The sequence below is a fragment of the Podarcis gaigeae genome (genome assembly GCF_964106915.1).
Source record: "Podarcis gaigeae genome assembly, chromosome: 10".
NCBI classification, from domain to species: Eukaryota; Metazoa; Chordata; class Lepidosauria; order Squamata; family Lacertidae; genus Podarcis; species Podarcis gaigeae.
In genome coordinates, this window is record NC_139686.1 from 21977350 (window position 1) to 21996250 (window position 18901).

Genomic DNA, 18901 nt, shown 5'->3' on the forward strand with positions numbered 1-18901 from the left:
TTTCGCTAGTTGGAAATGAAGTCAGAGTTCTGACTTCCCTGCAAAATGTCAGTCTCATTTCAAAAGAGTTTTGCAAGGACTGGATTTCACCATAGAACATGAACTGTGCGCATATATATATATATATATATATATATATATATATATATAGTGTTACATATTACAGGTGCCACATTTAGACCTTATAATAGAGTAATTTAAGTCACTGCAGCAAAAGAAATCCTCAACAGTCCCCTGGTTTTTACTATTTCATATCAGAAGAGAGAGCAGAAAATTTGTAGAAGATCAAATGACAAATCCACAAAGAAAGACACTAAAGCGATGGAAATTGCTCTGTAAAAATAGTAATGGTTCAAATTAGGTGTCTGAGCTTCTGCTCGGCTCCCGAGAGCTATAAATAATTCAGCTCATCCAAACGAGAGGCGTTCTGCAGGCGTGTGGTGGAGGATTCCAGCCTTTTCCCCATACACCCTGCATTGCCACACAACATTTGTCTGATGAAAGTGCAGCTTTACGCCACAAGCCAGATAAAACCGGCTTCGTCTTACTCTACCCTGTAGTTGTTATTGCTGGATCAATGAGACATTCTCACAAGAGGAAAACGTAGCAAAATTATGTGAAAAGAAAAGTCGCCACTAACAAGCTTAATGTTCTTTAGTTTTTTGAGGGCTGGGCCAGAAGATCTTTTCCTGCCTGGGGGAAAGGAGAAATTGGTGTCCACACCCAAATCCATGTATGGAAGCTGATCTGACTGGCAGGGGGCTCTGATTTCAGTACTGGTGATGGGGCAGTTTCCTCTTGAGAGCAACAAGCTGGCTTAGGGCAGGGCTGGGGAACCTGCAATACCCTCCAACATTTCTCTGATGAATATAGGGATATCCTATTCCATCATCAAGGTTAAACCACAGAGCCTAGGGCTTGCTGATCAGAAGGTCAGTGGTTCGAATGCCCGCAATGGGGTGAGCTCCCATTGTTCGGTCCCTGCTCCTGCCAACCTAGCAGTTCAAAAGCATGCCAAAGTGCAAGTAGATAAATAGTTACCACTTCGGCGGGAAGGTAAACGGTGTTTCTGTGCACTGCTCTGGTTTGCCAGAAGCGGCTTAGTCATGCTGGCCACATGACCCAGAAGCTATACGTCGGCTCCCTCGGCCAATAAAGCGAGACCCCAGAGTTGGCTGCAACTGGACCTAATGGTCAGGGGTCCCTTTACCTATTCCATCATCATCATCATCATTTTACTATTTATACCCCACCCATCTGACTGTGTTGTTCCAGCTACTTTGGGAGGCTTCCAGAGAAACTGTTGTCTAACTCACTTGGACTTTTATTCACAAGTGAGTCCTCATGATTTTCACAGAACTCACTTTTTATAAAGAACAGCTCAGATGTGAGTGTTCATCACTTGGGGAGGCTGAATGTGGGAATGGGTCATTACAGATCAAATCTCACAGACAAAATGCTCATATTTCCTGATGGCATCTCAAATCATTACATTTGACAAGTCATGAATGATGGGAGTTAATGAAGTCATGAACTATGGGAGTCGTAGTCCAACAACACCCAGAGGGTGCCATAGGATGACTATAAAAATGTCCACACTGGGAATGTTCTGTGCAATTCAATATCTACTATTGCTGTGCTCTGGTAATTGTAATATTTTATTATTCTGTGGGTTTTTAACTGTTTTGTTCTTCATGGTTCTAATTTGCCCTTAGGGGCTTTCATGTTTGTGTGTTTGTGTATGTGTGGGGGGGGGGGAGAATAGCAAAAACCTCATTTGTTGGAGGATGCAGTCTACGTACTCTGCAACATACTCAACCTATTCATTAATTCAGCCTCATTTCAACAAAAGCCGCAGAAAACAAAACCTTTCCCCCCTCCGATTATGTGTCAAGAAATAGCTGACCTCTGGTCAGCAGACAATAAACTCTTACATCAATAAATAGCACTATGTCCTTGATATTCTCTGCCTCAAAATGGACTGAATATCTAATAATAAGGTTTCGGGACTGACTTAGAGGAAGAGAAAGGGAGGGGGGGGGAAAGAGAAGGATCTCAACATGATTGAAATTCCAGCACACCCATTAACACCCATTCCAAAATTAAGGAATGGAGTCATTTCATTCCCCTGCTCCTTCTTTAATCACTAGTCTGCTGATAACCTTTATAATTGTCCATCCTCACAGGTTTGTATTGGCACAAATCTATGAGCTGACAACTTGGGAGAGGGATATTAACTCAGCTGGGGTGGCAGCATTTTTTAATTGTGGAAAAGTAAACCAAATAAGAGTGGCAAGCAACCTTAGATGGATCTCTAAGATCTCAAGTTCTGCACCTACCACCTGAAACCCCAAAGTCCCACCAAGTCTTCTGCTATGTCATTTACACAGATGCGTAGATAGGCCTTGAGGAAGCTGACATCAGGAAGATGCTGCAATCTTTGAAAATTGGTTCAAAATACTTGAAAAAAGCTGGCTTGTGCATCTTTGTTACTGATTTTTTTTAAAAAAGAACGTTCGCTAATGACTTTTTAACTCCAGTTGATATGAACTTAAATGATTGAAATGGGCTAGGTTTTCTCCTCCTTGCAGATCTATCCAGAGATGTTGCACTGTGTCAAAGCATGGGGACCCTCAGGCTCAGGGGCCAAATGTGGCCCTTCAGACCTCTCTGCCGGGCCCTTTATTCTCACCCTAGGCCATGGTCCCCTCTATTAGCCCCACCTCCAATAGCTCCATGTCCTCCTTGCCTGGATGGAGAAGTATGTATATGTGTGTCTCAGGTCTGTAGCTCCACCCACTTTTGCCTCTGGCCACACCCACTTTTGACATCTGACAACCTTACACTGGGATGTAGTGCTTGGAAGGTTGGCCAAGAGGGAATGAAACCCTTGAAATGAAAAAAGTTCCCCACCACCACACTACATCTTCTTGTACAATTCATCAGTCAATGGATGCCCCTAACCTAGCCGTACTTCTGCCTTTGCTTTTCCCTAGACCGCCACCTTGTATTGGGATGATTCAGATCTCAGGTCATCTCCCCCACTGCCTCCCCCATTTATTCTGTTGCTCCTTTTACTATGAAAATCATTCAGAAAATTATACCAGATCTTTGGTATGGATGATGAGAGGGACCAAGCACAGAGAGAGAGAAAGAAAGAAAGGAAAGAAGAAAAGGAGAGGGAGGGAGGGAGGGAGGGAGGGAGAGAGGGAGGGAGGTGTCCAGTTGCAGAATCACAACGCACCAGACAACCTTTGAGCTTATGGGTAAATGGATTTTCATTCTCAGCCTCCAACCTCTTCCACCCCATATGTGTGGAGGAGAAGTTTTCTTGCAAGGAGATATCTGGTGACATAGGTTAGCTTCTGATGACAATGTATGAAGCATCTTATTTTGATGAACATGAACATAGCAAGAGGCACCACCCCTCAACATGACCAACGCTCCTTCAGAATTCCCCACCTCTCCTCCACAATGGCTTCTTTACCCCCATTGTTTTTCATTGACAAAATGGCGGCCGCAACAACAAAATCTCCGCCAGAGTTCCTCCTGCACAATCACCCCAAAGTTCAACCAACCACAAAGGCCTGTATCTCCCCTCACCCAATGCTACCTACAATGCCATCCATCCAGCCCGTGGGTGGAAAATCTCCTGCTGTTCCATAGGCAAGGGAGAAACACTCGCAGAACAAAATCCGGCCCACGTGACTCAGAGAACAGACACATTTTCCGCATACATCCACAAGTCTTGATGCCTTGAGTCACAAACACAGAGAGGATGAGTTGGCAGATGATCACATTGCAATGTTTGAATTGGTTTTCCTTTTTTAAAAATGAAAAAAAAAACAAAAGGAGAGGGGGAGTTATACACACATGTATCACAGCATTTTAGCAAGGTGTTCTCCTGTGTTTTCCCCGATAGCAGTTCAGCTCTCTCTGTTAGGCCCGGATGTAAGGCAGTTGGAAGTTGAAAGCAGCATCCATGAAGCGTCCCCAGTCGCAGTTGTGTTCTGCAAGGTTCTTGATAATTTGCCTTGTTGCTTAAAGTTTAGCAAGGAAAGGGAACCTTTTAAACAAAGATGTTCTCGTTCACCCCCTTTTATTGGTAAGTCAGACAAAATTAACAGGCAAGATTTTTGTTGTTGTTGTTTAAAAAGAGGAGAGTGTGCAGGAAAAAGGGAGGGATTCTGAAGATGGCCTTGAGGAGGTTACATTTTAGAGAGAGGTAACACAAATGTTTGATTTCTGTTTCCCCAATTTGCAACAGGCAAGATTGTGTGTGTGTGTGTGTGTTAGCTTCCTATACAAACTCAGTTATCACATATCCCAAGAAACATCCCCTTCCCAAGCCCTACTGTAACCCACCCCTAACCAGCAGTAGTCAGATGAAACAATATGTTCACTTGACTTTTGGAACTGGGATGCTGAAGATGTGTGTTTTTGTTTGTTTTTAAAGAACTAGACGGAAGAGCAATGGTGCAGAAAAGCTATTTCCACCTCCAGGAGAAAGAACAAGAGCGATACAAAGTCTGTAGAGGAGACGTAGGCGCCATATTGGACTCCACTCTACATTGGCACTGGCATCCGTTTGAGATCTATATATGATATATGTTTATATATATATATATATATTTATAATATGTATATTGGTAGGTTTGTTTGTGTCTGTTTTAGCACACTGTCCCATTCTCAGGTCTCGATTTGGGGCAGTTGGTCCTGGGGACAGGTTGAACAGAAGGGGCCAAGGTGCAGAAGAAGCCGGAGATGAGAGTGAGACCCAGGCCTCCCCATGCGCAAAACATGGACCAGCCGTAGCCATGGCTGATGTCATCTGGAAGTCCATACAGGTACCGGGGGTATCGGGAGAGCTCGAAGTTGATCCCAGCCACACAGGTGCACAGCGAAATGATGCAGAAGGTTCCTGCAGAAAGAGAAGAAAAGGAGAAGAGGGAAAAGAAGGAAGGAAGGAAGGAAGGAAGGAAGGAAGGAAGGAAGGAAGGGGGAAGAGGAGGATGGAGATGGGTTAGACTTATAAAAAGCAATCAGGTTAATCTGAAGTGTCTTGGTTTGTTATTTTTCTCTCTTTATGTGTCTTCTACTCTCCGTTATTTTTTACCCCTTTTCCTGAACCTGCAATATAAAACAGATTTTTTGTTGCTGCTATAATTACCTGGTATGATCCCTGAAGATTACCATATACATTTTTGAAAAATACTTGCTTAGTGATTGTTCTTTGTTTGTATTTGTTTTTTCTTCATCCCTTATTATAACACAATGGTTTGACTTGGTTATGCCAATTACTGTTATTAAGCAATTGATTCGATGTTTAGGATGTATTAAAAATCAATAAAAATGTACCAAAATAGTAAAGAGCAATCGGTTGTCCACCATGTGAAAAAAGAAGGGATTTGGGTGAAGCGGCTAGGGAAACCACACCAGTGTGGAATAGCGGTTAGGGTGTTGAACTACATGGGAAACCAGGGTTCAAATCCCCACTTGGCCATGAAGCTCACTGGGTGACCTTGGACCAGTTACAAGTCACATTCACGCCATAATTCAAAGCACATTCAACACAAAATGGCTCCCCCCAAAGAATCCTGGGAAAACTGCAGTTTGCCCCTCACAGGGCTATAGTTGCTATAACCCTTAACAAACACAGTTCCCAGGAATCTTTGGGGGAAGCCATGCACTTTAAATATATGGACTGCATGTGACAAGCATCTAAAATACCTCTTTGCAGTTGTTGTGAGGATACCATGGAGACAGGGGTGAACCATGTAGGCCACCTTGAGATCCTTGGATGGAAATAAGATATAAATGTAATAATGAACAAACAAACAAACAAACAAACAAACAAACAAACAAACACACACAGAATTTCATTGCAGAAACCCACTAAGATCAGTGAAGTTGATTGGCAAAAGGCACAGAGCCTTCTCTGTGGTGGCCCCACTACTCTGGTGCTCTGTACTAGTGGATCTCTGGAAGTCTGTCATACATTGGTCATCACAGTGGTTAGCCAGTTCCTGGCTACAGAAGCAGGGTTGGATTACCCTTTGTCCCCTTTCCAGTCCCAATTTATGGCAATCCCTGACTCCAGCAAGTGGCACTCTGCACTAAGCATGCCAGAGGAACTGATAATAAATATTAAGAACTGGCTGAACGGGGCAGAAGGCGGAATCCTTGAACAGGGGAAGGAGATAAACTTTGTTTACTGGTTGCAAGTGTTTTGCCTTTTGTGAGCTATGTAAGCCCCTAATCTATGAGGCTCTGCTTGGCTGGCTGTTATTTCCCAAATTTAATTTTCACTTGTGGTCCATCCTAGCAAATGAAATTGTAAGTCAACAAAAATATGATTCAGAGATGCTTAGACTAGTAGCTAGAAGTTCTGACTCCAGGCTCCAGAGACCTGCCTAATTCTCTGCTCCCTGTTGATAGTCTGGGTACATCAGTTTTGCTGTGATAAGGTCCGTTGCTTTGTGACTCTGCTCCTAAATGAGAATGCCAGCTCTTTTTCTATCCCCAAAGAGTGGAGGCTGGGATTCCTTTCAATCCCAATTCCCCCAAAGATTTTAGTGAAGGATTGCAGCAAGTAAAATATAAGAAGGAGATAAGGAGCTCTCTTATTAAACTAAGTCAGAATTTCCCCCCATTTGTGGTATATATTCAAGGCAGTATCATGCCACTTTAAACAGTCTTCACTTCCCCCAATGAATCCTGGGAACTGTAGTTTGTTGAGAGTTCTGAGAGTTGTTTGGATACCCCTTTGCAGAGCTACAATTTCCAGAGTACCTTGGGGAGATGAATTGGTTGTTAAACTACTCTGGGAACTGAAACCAATGGACACGTCAGGTCGACTGATTTCGACAGGCCTGCTCTGAAGAGGAGTGTGTTTCACCCTAGACTTGTATATGGAGTTTTCATTCTGGGTTCTTTTTGAGGAGGTTATGTGATGTCGTGTCAAGCAATTATCTCAAGTGTTGGCTCGGTTGGTAGGGCATGAGATTCTTCATCTCAGGGTCATAGGTTTGAGCCCCACATAGGGCAAAAGATTCCTGCATTGTCGAAGTTTGGATTAGATGACCCTCGTTGTCCCTTCCAACTCTACAATTCTGTGATTCTAATTGTTATGCCACACTTTCCAGTGCATTTCTTCATCTCTCTCTTTACTGAAAAAGTCCAATTTTGCTGGATCTGTCTGTCTGTCTGTCTGTCTGTCTGTCTGTCTGTCTGTCTGTATGCAGTGGTACCTCTGGTTACATACGCTTCAGGTTAGAGACGCTTCAGGTCACAGACTCGGCTAACCCAGAAATAGTACCTTGAGTTAAGAGCTTTGCTTCAGGATGAGAACAGAAATCGTGCTCTGGCAGCGGGAGGCCCCATTAGCTAAAGTGGTGCTTCAGGTTAAGAACAGTTTCAGGTTAAGAACAGACCTCCGGAACGAATTAAGTTCTTAACCCGAGGTACCACTGTATTTGTCTGTCTGTCTGGTTTTGGAGGCTCCTGTATATATTCCAACAGGTAGACCCAATGCTCCTTCACCAACCAGTTTCTATCCGCCGTCCCCAGCCCCCAAATATGTGCAAGGCAATCCAACATTGTGCACATGGACCTGGCCCAAGAAATTCAGCCTCCTTATTAGCTACTTAAATTATTCCGCAGCCTTATCAAAATTATTGAAGAATAAAACTCCACTCCCTCCCTGCTGCGTGGTGACAAGGCCCATTCTGCCAGAGCAGCTCTGAAGCAAGCGCCTTCTGTGTGCGGATTAAACGCCTCAGCAGCACAAGGCTCTCGAGAGCGCTTCATTGTTTGGCACGCACTTGCATGGAATATAAATGATTGTTTAATTACACACTGTAGCCTCATCATCGGCTAACAGACGGGCGTGTGGCAGATAGGGTTTAGTTTAAATCTGCCCTTATTTATGAAAATGCCTTGGAAAAGGGGAAGCGACCCGATTGGCTGATGCAGGGACTGTGCAATGTGAGATCACAAATCCTCCTGGATTAGAATATAGACACACACACACACAACTCTAGGAGCCAGAATCACAATAGACCGACCGAGATTGTTTTAGTATGGTGAATTTGGGCCAGTTCAACACAGGTTCCCCAGCAACAAGAGCAGCTGTGTGCCTCCCTCAGCCAAGCACACACTGCAAAATCATGTGTGGAAACCTTTGTGTGACCAAGGCTGTGTCTGTTTCCATGTTTGTGGCAGCGGAGAGGGCGAGGGGAAAACTGAGAAGGCAAAAATGGCTGCTTGCTGCCTTGCTAAAACAGCTTGGCAGATGGTAATCTGGACCTGTACAAGGTGTGATTCTCCAAAGCTTGCCGCTATTGTGTGGCTGTCCATCAAGCCTTTGCTGCCTGTCTCAGTACTGAACAAACAGAGTGTGTGAGAGAGAGGAGAAGGGTCGTATCATGGTGGCAGAACATCTGCTTGGCATGTAGAAGGTCCCAGGTTCAATCCTTGGCACCTCCAGCTAGGGCTGGAAAAGACCCCCGCCTGAATCCCTGGAAAGCCACTGCCAGTCAGTGTAGACTGGGGGTGGGGAACCTAAGGCCTGGGGGCCAAATACAGCCCTTCAAATCTCTATGTCTGACCTGTCTGAGACACTCGCTAGTCCATACCACCTGCCCAGCCATACCTCCTACTGACTCGGCTTTCATACCTTCCAACATTCTCTCTAAACCATTAAAATCTCTATGATACCACTTTAAACAGGGATGGCTTCCCCCAAAGAATTTTGGGAGATTTAGTTTGTTAAGGGTGTGAAGAGTTGTTATAAAGGTACCCCGACCGTTAGGTCCAGGTCCAGTCGCAGACGCCTCTGGTGTTGCGGTGCTCATCTCACTTTATTGGCCGAGGGAGTCGGTGTACAGCTTCCGGGTCATGTGGCCAGCATGACTAAGCTGCTTCTGGAGAACCAGAGCAGTGCATGGAAACACCGTTTACCTTCCCGCTGGAGTGGTACCTATTTATCTACTTGCACTTTGACGTGCTTTTGTACTATTAGGTTGGCAGGAGCAGGGACCGAGCAACAGGAGCTCACCCCGTGGCGGGGATTCGAACCTCCGACCTTCTGATCGGCAAGTCCTAGGCTCTGTGGTTAAACCCACAGCGCCACCCGCGTCCCTGAGAAGAGATCCCTATTCCCCTCAGAGAGCTACAGTTCCCAGAGTGGTTTAACAATCAGTCCCTCTTCACCGGAGATTCTGAGAATTGTGGCTCAGTGAGTGGAATAAGGGTTGCACAACAACTCTCCGCACCCTTAACAAATTGCAGCTCCCAGAATTCTTTGGTGGAGGGAGCCATGCCTGTTAGATATCATATCACTGTAACTATATGGTGTGAATATGACCTATGATCACTGAGTTTATGTGATAGCTTGATCAGAGGTTTTGAAAAGTCTGAGGTGTGTGTGAGAGAGAGGGAGAGGGAAATAGGAGCACTGAATTTATACTGAGTCTTTAAACTGAGGTCTTCCATCTCCAAGCATAATGCCCATTAGAGTTTCAACTTTGGTAGTAGCCCGTCTCCAACTTCATCAAGACCTCTGTTATAATTTGAGCTGACCTTCATTATTGGGAGAGAAGGACTCAACAGCTTCCAGAGCAATAAAGGGACTTTTAACACCCTTTCTTTTTTGACCTCACCGCAGCATAACCCATTCATCCATTCTATGGGATACGTATAATAGCCCCATTTCTAATCTTAAAAAGGAGATTGGTATATCTGAATCTGACTTTGGCTTTTATTTTTAAAGTGATACTTGAGGGTAGCTGAAATTTGTCAGTTTGCAACCTTGGAAACGAGAGAAGTCTGCCTTATCTATAGAACATAAGAGATAAGAAGACCAACTTCTACTGGTGAGGATGTGCAGACCTTTTCCTTCCTCATTTTCCTTCCTCTTCTGAAGAATCCTGTGATACTTGAAACTCAAACATCTCTTCTCCCCAAAAAATAAAAAGGTAAAGGGACCCCTGACCATTAGGTCCAGTTGTGACCGACTCTGGGGTTGCGGCGCTCATCTCGCTTTATTAGCCGAGAGAGCTGGCGTACAGCTTCCGGGTCATGTGGCCAGCATGCCTAAGATGCCTAAGCATGCCTAAGCCGCTTCTGACGAACCAGAGCAGCACACAGAAACGGCATTTAGCTTCCCGCCGGAGTGGTACCTACTTGCACTCTGAAGTCCTTTCAAAGTGCTAGGTTGGCAGGAGCAGGGACCGAGCAATGGGAGCTCACCCCGTCGCGGGGATTCGAACCGCCGACCTTCTGATTGGCAAGTCCTAGGCTCTGTGGTTTAACTCACAGCGCCACCCGCGTCCCCTAAAAATACTAGTGTACAAAACTGGATTCAGGGAGCCAAACCATTAATACTAATACATCAAATTCTGGAGCAAGTTCAAATGTGTCAGAATTTGTTTTGGTTCAGGCCATGAAAGAATTGGTATGGTTAACTGAGTTGAAAAGTTATTGTCCTGCCATACAAATAAATATTTTTTATTGAAAAAAAGCATTATAATATTGAACTACTTTACAACTGCTGCTGATGCTACTACAATTAGGATCTGCACCAAAACACTGCAATGTGGAGTGCTCCTTTCAGGGTGCCAACCAACCGGCCACACCCAGGATACTCTATCCCATTTCTCCTTCCTTCCTGTTTTCCATTCCTCCAATAGCCATCCAGCATTCCATGCCCACTGAGCATGGTCAGTCCTCACTGGGTACCATGACCCTGGAGTCAGCTGATACCAACAGTTTCTTCTGGACACATGACCATTAAAAAGCTGGGCAAAGCTCCACAGCTTCCACAAGGCATATCACGATTCTTAGGCTAAAATAAGTCCTTCTCTCAGTGTCTGTCCAGAATTAAGTTTGAACCAAATTGGGCACTGGGTTTCTAGACGTTTTCAGTCTTTACTCCATTGTCATTTTCCTGACTCATTCAGACATAATGGACCCCCCCTGCAATTATCTGTAATGTTACCAGAAGTAATAATAATAAGAATGAAACACTCTTATTCGTAGATTCTACTGGTCTCATTTTAGTTCCACGTTTGGTTGATGCTTCAGATTTTTCCTCCTCCTTAACCTTAATGGTTCTATTCTTTGATAATATCACCTGATGCAATGCCTGGTGGCAGTATTAGCAAGGAGGCTAAATTGCCAGTAGTCCCATTATTTGTTTGCCATGACTTAGTTTTTTAGTGTCCCCAGAAGAATACATTCTGCTCATTTTGGCCTGGAACTGCCACTTCCCAAGATGAAGGACCTGCGTCGGAATCACCTCCCCACAGTAAGAAATGCTATGTGGGTCTCAAGTCAAAAATCTGATAGCACAGGAGAGAGCAACACAAAATAATGATTGACCTTCCTCATCCCTCCAGAGATCTGAGTATCACAACCATAGCCTGGGTTCACTGGTGTGGACAAAAACTGGCCCTAGCCACATCGTGGAGGAAAATGCACTCTATCTGCCCTCACAGTTATGCAGCCATGTGGTCGTTATGCTGCTTGGCTGGATCAATTTTCAGCCTCTGCTGAAGTGTGGGGAAAATTACTCTGCTCATCCCATAGAGAAGAATTAGTCTGGCCACTCGACAAATTAATCAGGTGACCATTTCTTGTAGCCTGCAGTGCATGCAGCTCACAAATGAGTTTTGACATTGTGAACTGGAACACAGGAAGCTGCCTTATATAGAGTCCAATCATTACTCCATCTAGCTTGGCGTTTGTACATTGACTGCCAGCAAGTTCAGACAGAAGTCTTTCCTGGTCCTGGATTCCCCAAATCTAATTCCCAGGATTCTTTGGGGGGGGGAGCCATGACTGTTAAAGTGCTACAAGAGTGTTTTAAAATTGACGGTGTGGATCTGGTCGTTGACAAGAAGCCTACAACGGAGCAAGGCAAGTCAGAAGTTACAGCACCATGGAGAGCTCCAAGAAAGAAACTTGTTCCAATAAAGTCCACAACAGGACTGAAGCTTTTTAATGCTTCACCCCTCCAAGGCTCCAATGCTTCTTGAGGAGTGGAAAGCCTTAATGGGGGCCCAGCACACCACCTCATATTAGACAACACCATCTCAGCTCATTGCCTATACTGGAGGGCTGACATGGGGATGTGTAGGAGTCTCTGGTGCAGAGGGGAACAGTTTCTCAAGAGGTTTAGGCTACTAATAATAATAATAAATTTTATTTATATCCCGCCCTCCCCAGCCGAAGCCGGGCTCAGGGCGGCTAACAACACTAAAACAGTACAACATTATAAAACATTATAAAAATGAATTAAAATCAAAATTAATGGTAACCATAAACTAAAGTCTTGTAAAGATTGCCAAAGGAGGGAGTCAGGCTGCGCCCTGACCAAAGGCCAGGTGGAACAGCTCTGTCTTGCAGGCCCTGCGGAAAGATGTCAAGTCCTGCAGGGCCCTTGTCTCTTGTGACAGAGCGTTCCACCAGGTTGGAGCCGCAGCCGAAAAAGCCCTGGCTCTAGTTGAGGCCAGCCTAACCTCTCTGTGGCTTGGGACCTTCAAGGTGTTTTTATTTGAAGACCGTAAGTTCCTCTGTGGGGCATACCAGGAGAGGCGGTCCCGTAGGTACGAGGGCCCTAGGCCGTATAGGGCTTTGAAGGTTAAAACCAGCACCTTAAACCTGATCCTGTACTCCACCGGGAGCCAGTGCAGCTTATATAGCACCGGATGAATGTGATCTCTAAGCGAAGACCCCGTAAGGAGTCTCGCTGCGGCATTCTGCACCCGCTGGAGTTTCTGGGTCAGTCTCAAGGGCAGCCCCACGTAGAGCGAGTTACAATAATCCAGTCTGGAGGTGACCGTCGCGTGGATCACAGTGGCTAGGTCAGGGCGAGAGAGGTAAGGAGCCAACTGCTTAGCTTGGCGGAGATGAAAAAATGCCGCCTTTGTTATAGCTGCAATCTGCGCCTCCATGGAGAGGGAGGTATCGAAGATTACACCCAAACTCTTAACGGACGGTGCTGGCACTAATTGCACCCCCGCAAGAGATGGGAGTTGCCCCCTCAGTCCCATGTCGTCCCGTCCCAGCCAGAGGACCTCTGTCTTCGCAGGATTTAACTTCAACCGGCTCCCACGAAACCATCCAGCCACAGCCTCCAAGCATCTGATCAGTGTGTCTGGGGCCGAGTCTGGGTGGCCGTCCATCAACAGATAGAGTTGGGTGTCATCAGCATACTGATGGCAGCTCAGCCCAAAACTCCGGACAAGCTGGGCGAGGGGGCGCATAAAGATGTTAAAAAGCATCTTTTTAACTGACTGCCAGCAAGTTCAGACAGAGATCATGAATTCAGAGACAGTTGGCTCAAGTACCCCTCAATCTGATGAGTAAAGCCAGAGGTTAGGCCTGGTTGTGATGCTGGGGCCTGGACCAGCTTCTAGCTCCTTGTGCTGGTCCCGGGGGAAGGTACTGTTACCGTAGTCAGAGTTCACAAGATGTGAGGCGAGGTCCGAAACAGAGAGCCGGGCGGGGACAGGAACTCACGAGGATCAGAAGCAGGAAGCCGGGCGGGGAACTAGAACGCTAGAAGGTCAGAAGCAGGAGGCCGGGCAGGGAACAGGAACACTGGAGGAAATGGACTGGATGCTGGCCGATACAGCTCTTCAATGATGACGTTGCTCCCGCAACCTGGGACCAGGCTGACTGACCTTTATCTTCTCTAAGGCCAGGGGCGGTCCCGGCCCCCAGGAGCCCCGCCTCTCCTGGCCTTAAGGCGAGCACTCCTCCTGGGAGAAACCAGTTCCCTTCGCCTCTCTGCCCTAAGCCTCTGCAGTTCAGGAGAGGCTGAAGGGTTACTGGGCCCCGGGGGAGGCTCACCTGTAGGCACTGAGTCCTCAAGCACCTCTGGGGCCAGTATGGTTTCACCTGGTGCCTGCTCCTGAGGATCTGACACAGGTGCAGGCTCCTCAGAATCTAGGCCTTGCCCCAGTTCAGCCGGCCCTGGAGGCGGGGACTCCTGTGCAGGCTGGGATTCCTCTGGTTCAGCCTCTGAATCGGAATCCCAGGCCATCACACTCCTCTTCATCTAGTGCCATAGGTCCAATGTATCTGGCTGCACATTCACACCCACCTTGCATCTGAATAGCAGCCTAGTCTGCTGCTCAGGGACAGTCCTGACATAGGAACTGGTGAAGTGGGATACCATTCAATTGTCTGTAGTACATCCTCTATACCAGTGTTTCCCAAACTTGGGTTTCCAGCTGTTGTTGGACTACAACTCCCATCATCCCTGACTAGCAGGACCAGTGGTCAGGGATGATGGGAACTGTAGTTAAAAAAAACTGCTGGAGACCCAAGTTTGGGACACACTGCTGTATACCATAAGTTAACCTGGTGCCCTGTAGAAGTTTTGGACTACAACTTCCATTGTCCATCACCACTGGCCAAACTCTGGGACTCATGGGAGCTGTAATCCAAAACACCTGGAAAGCACTAGATTGGAAAAGGCTGCCAAGCATTATGTAAGCACTGCAAAAATAAGAAAAATAAGCTGTGGGCTGGTTCACACATGATAGATGTCCAACATGGAAGATGTACCCATGCAGGAAATCCCTGGAAACTGGTATTTAGATTGTAAGGTGTAACAGTCCTACACATGAATATCCCACTGTGAATACTCATAGTAAGGAACACAGCTGTACAAACACCACACATGACTTTTCCAAATATTAATAATGAAATGACAGTCCTGTCTCCCCCCGCAACTCCAATCTGCTCTGGACATCCTTGAAATCTTTGCCTCTGTGTAAAAGGGTGCAATGAAATATATGTTGGCAGAGGAAGGGCTGTTAGCTTAAAAAAAAAAAACAACCCCAAACACACCTGGAATTAACAGTCATCTCAGCATAACTTGCACTATCTTTGGTCAATGACAAATTATGCTCCAGCTTCTCACATCTTTGGACCAAAGATCCTTTTGCCTTCTGTTCCTGAAAGGTAGCATTGATGCAGTTACTATGATTTACTGGCTGTGCAGAGGGTCCAGCACTGTGTGAGATGCGACCACCCCCCTTTTGTGTGTCTGTCTGTCTAGCAACAGCAAAGAAGAACAAACAGCATTTGAAGTTTTTTCTTCTGAATGTTTCTGTGACAGTAAAATGCTGAAGAACTGCCAAGGAATGCAACTGGGGAATCACCATTTTTCTTCAAATATTTTAGCAGCTGCATGACAGGCAGAAATCCAACAAACATAGCTTCTCCACACTGGCTTCTCTTAGCTGGAAAAATCTGTACCTGTGGAATTTCTGCCTGTCCCACAGGTGTTAGAGTTGCAAAGTCTCTGTCAGGGGTTGGGGAAAAGGTGGCAGCATTACTGCTTAGCAATTCATACTTGTTTTACGCAATTTGACTTCTTGATTGTCTGCAAGGAACCTTCCTGTGATCTAGGTTTTGTGAAGCAGAACCAAGATCAGATCAGTCAGATTTGCCTGGGCAAGTGCATCTTCCATTTCCTGTGAGTCAGTTCATAGCTCACATTCCATGCGGAAGCCAGAGAGATGGTAAGTGTTTTATATCCATTTACATTGAAAGGGGTCGCAGTGAAATCCAGAATAATTGGGGGTGGGTGAGGAAGAAGAAGAAAAGATTTATTATGCATTTCACCCCAAGATTAAAACAGTATATAATTAATTGAGAAAAAGGAGTTGTATGAGTGCAACTTCTGTACTTTCTTGTCAATTACTATCAATTTACATATAGTCCACCCTGGAGTTTGACAGCAGAAGTCAGTTTTGATCTAACTTAATGTAGTAACTAAGGGCAATAAAGGATTGCCCTTAGGGTATTTAAAGGACTCAGTGCACTGGTCTATATGTTGCAGATATCTCTGGGCAGATTAAGATGGTGAGTGGCTGGGACCTCACTAGTGCTGTGTTTTGCAGTGCTCTCAGCTGCAAACTAAACTACCACGTGGTGCTTTAGTGAGAATGAAATGGAGGTAGCAGAAGCACATACACCACCACAATTATGCTCAAACACCATCAGATTTGGATTTCCCACAGTATTAGAGTGACCACTTCAGCATCACCTAATATGATTTGCAGAAAAATTGCATTTGATAATTAATAATGAATGACTAATTACTATACAGTCGTACCTTGGAAGTCGAATGGAATCCATTCCAGAAGTCCATTCGACTTCCAAAACGTTCAAAAAACAAAGCGCGGCTTCTGATTGGCTGCAGGAAGCTTCTGCAGCCAATCGGAAGCCACGGAAGCCACACCGGACATTTGTCTTCTGATAATCATTCAAAAACCAGAACTCTCACTTCCAGGTTTTGATTGTTTGGGAGCCTGTTTGTTTGGGAGCCAAGGTGTTTGAGATTCAAGGTACGGCTGTAGTTTAAATAGAAACACAGAACATATCACCATAGTGGGGGAGATAGTGATCGGGTGACCTATGTGCCTATTTAGTCTTCTGTTTGGGCACTTTTGATAGACTGCCTCAAGCCCACTGCTGCTCTTCATTCTTTGGGATCTTTCTCTTTAGATTTGGACCGGGCAGTCCTTTACACAAAGAAAGGCACTTGGACACCCTAAACAGCATGTTTATGTGGAAGTAAGTCCCACAATGTTCCAAGGAGCTTATTCTTTCGTCAAGATGTCCGGTAACAGTTGGCAGGGTGGCAGCATTCACATGATCCTTCTATCCCTTTCCACTTCCCCATCTACCTCCTGGTAAGTAGCAGCAGTATGGGCGACAGGTCAACCAACTAACACAGGCAACAGGAGTCAATGATCCTTCTATCCCTTTCCACTTCCCCATCTACCTCCTGGTAAGTAGCAGCAGTATGGGTGACAGGTCAAGCAACTAACACAGGCAACAGGAGTCAACCAACCAACACAGGCAACAGAAGGTCAACCAAACCACAGGGGCAACAGGAGGTCAACCTGCCCTGCCAGCTGCTGCTTGTTTAGGATTGCAGCCTATGAATCAGGAAGTCCCCTGGTTAGGATCTTGTTTTTGTCATACACTTACTAAGTGGCCCTAAGGAAGCCATCACTTCTCAACCTTATCCCACTCAATTGCAATATGGGGACAACAATACCCAGTGACTTTACAGGGTTGTTATAAGGCAGAGGTGGGGGATCTGTGGCTCTCCATATGTTGATGGGCTCTAACTCCCCCCATCAGCTCCAGTCAGCATGGCCACTGGTCAAGGATGGTGGGAGTTATAATCCAGCAACTACCCAAAAGCTAAAGGTTCCCCACTCCTGTTTAAAGGTCACAACAAGGTTATTTACATGAAGCGTTCTAAACACTTGAAAACACAAATGCTAAATATTATAACTTTATTTCCACCCCAGCCGGTTATCTCTGCACATTGACTAACATGCACCAAATCCAGAACTCCACTCATGTTTACTATGGGGACTGGAATATCTGAACGCTTATGAAGGCTAACACCTTCCACACAGTCCATGAAGAAAATTGCAGAGCTATGGATGCCTAAGAGTATACAAGACTGCAGCTTAAGTCATTTCACTGAGTCATTCAGCTTTTCACAGAATTCTTTTCTTTGTTGAGCCCTTCCCTGTAGCAAGGCTTCTTCCTCTTCCTTTCTTTTCGCACAAACACATGAAGGGTTCAAAGCAGCTTAACTCTGAGACCCAGATGATTCAACACGAGGTACACATCCACGGGGTACTTTACATGCACACTTCATTTGCCACTTAACTGCATGCCTCCTCAGTTTACGCGTAGGGAACCTGAGCTGCACTGCCTTGCCTCTTGAAGGACAACCTCTCCATAGTAGGGCATGGCAAAGAGGGTTAGTTTATACATTACAGAACTCCAGAAGGAAAGTAATTCTCTGTAGAGAATCATAGGAAATGCACAGGTCGCCTGTAAGGTATGACACGCCTCCACGTGAATTTCCATTGTATGAAGAGGCCTTGAGATGAAACAACGCCTATATCACATGCAACAGTCTGCATGTGAGTTTCTGCTAAATCTAAAATACAATAAAAAGCACCCTAACAAAGCTCATTGCTAGGCTTACTTCACCGGGGCTGACTTCCAAGTGCACAGGGTTTCAGCTGAGCAGCCTGTTCCTATGCAAAGCTAGGTGTGCTTAAGCACATTAATTTTGACAGGCTTAGTCACGCTCAGCTATGCTTAGGATTGGTCTGATTGTAGCTTGAATCCAACATCCTTCTTTTATCTCCGTGTTCATGTAAAAATGAGGAACTCCTAATTGATTTGAACGTCTGATGTTTGCTGTTCCCGCCTACCACCATTCTGGCTGTTGATATTGGTCTGGTTATTTAAAAAAATATCCCAGCCAGCTATACTCCTTCTCTAACACAAGGCACTTTTCTTTTGAATGGCCTATTTTTGAAATCATCATGGCAATCAGAGGTTGTGTAGTGATTAATCTCCAAAACTTGCTTGCTCTGTTTTTAGTTGGGGGTTAGAATAACTGGCTGGGTGAGTATGGTCTAGGCACACTTGGCCACTACCTTGCTGAAGTGAAACAACATGCCCAGCACCAGGAGTTGACCAGGTTGGCCATCAGTTGAAGGCCCCAGCAGCTCAGAAGAGCCCCTCACCAGCCTGACCTAGCTGTGTCACCTTACTGTCCTCCTAGCCAGGCCTCTGGGAGACTGTTATATATTTATTACATCAAGTTTAAGGTTTCTAAAAGTAAAAAAACCCAACAACAACAACAACCAGAACAACAATAGTTACAAATAAAACAAACAAAACAAACTAGTGTTCTGTGAGTTGTGAGAGGGTGAAGAATGCCCTCAGACTTAGTTATATGCAATAAATTTGTAACACAGAACACAAAATTTATCTGCTTCCAGACCATTTCTTTCAGCCTCTACTTTAAAGGTAGGATTTGCCATCAGAGCAGTTT

General features: G+C 45.4%; 1 protein-coding gene across 2 annotated transcripts in view; it reads right to left on the bottom strand.

The window, feature by feature from the left end:
- Window positions 1-3791: 3791 nt before the first annotated feature.
- TMEM178B (transmembrane protein 178B) overlaps window positions 3792-18901 on the bottom strand; it is a 271646-nt gene continuing 256536 nt past the window's right edge. For both annotated transcript variants that reach the window (XM_083700894.1, XM_083700895.1), the window contains one exon: window positions 3792-4921. In XM_083700894.1, coding sequence (XP_083557020.1) covers window positions 4671-4921 — 251 coding nt within the window. In that variant the 3' untranslated portion in view covers window positions 3792-4670. The remainder of the gene's footprint in view (window positions 4922-18901) is intronic.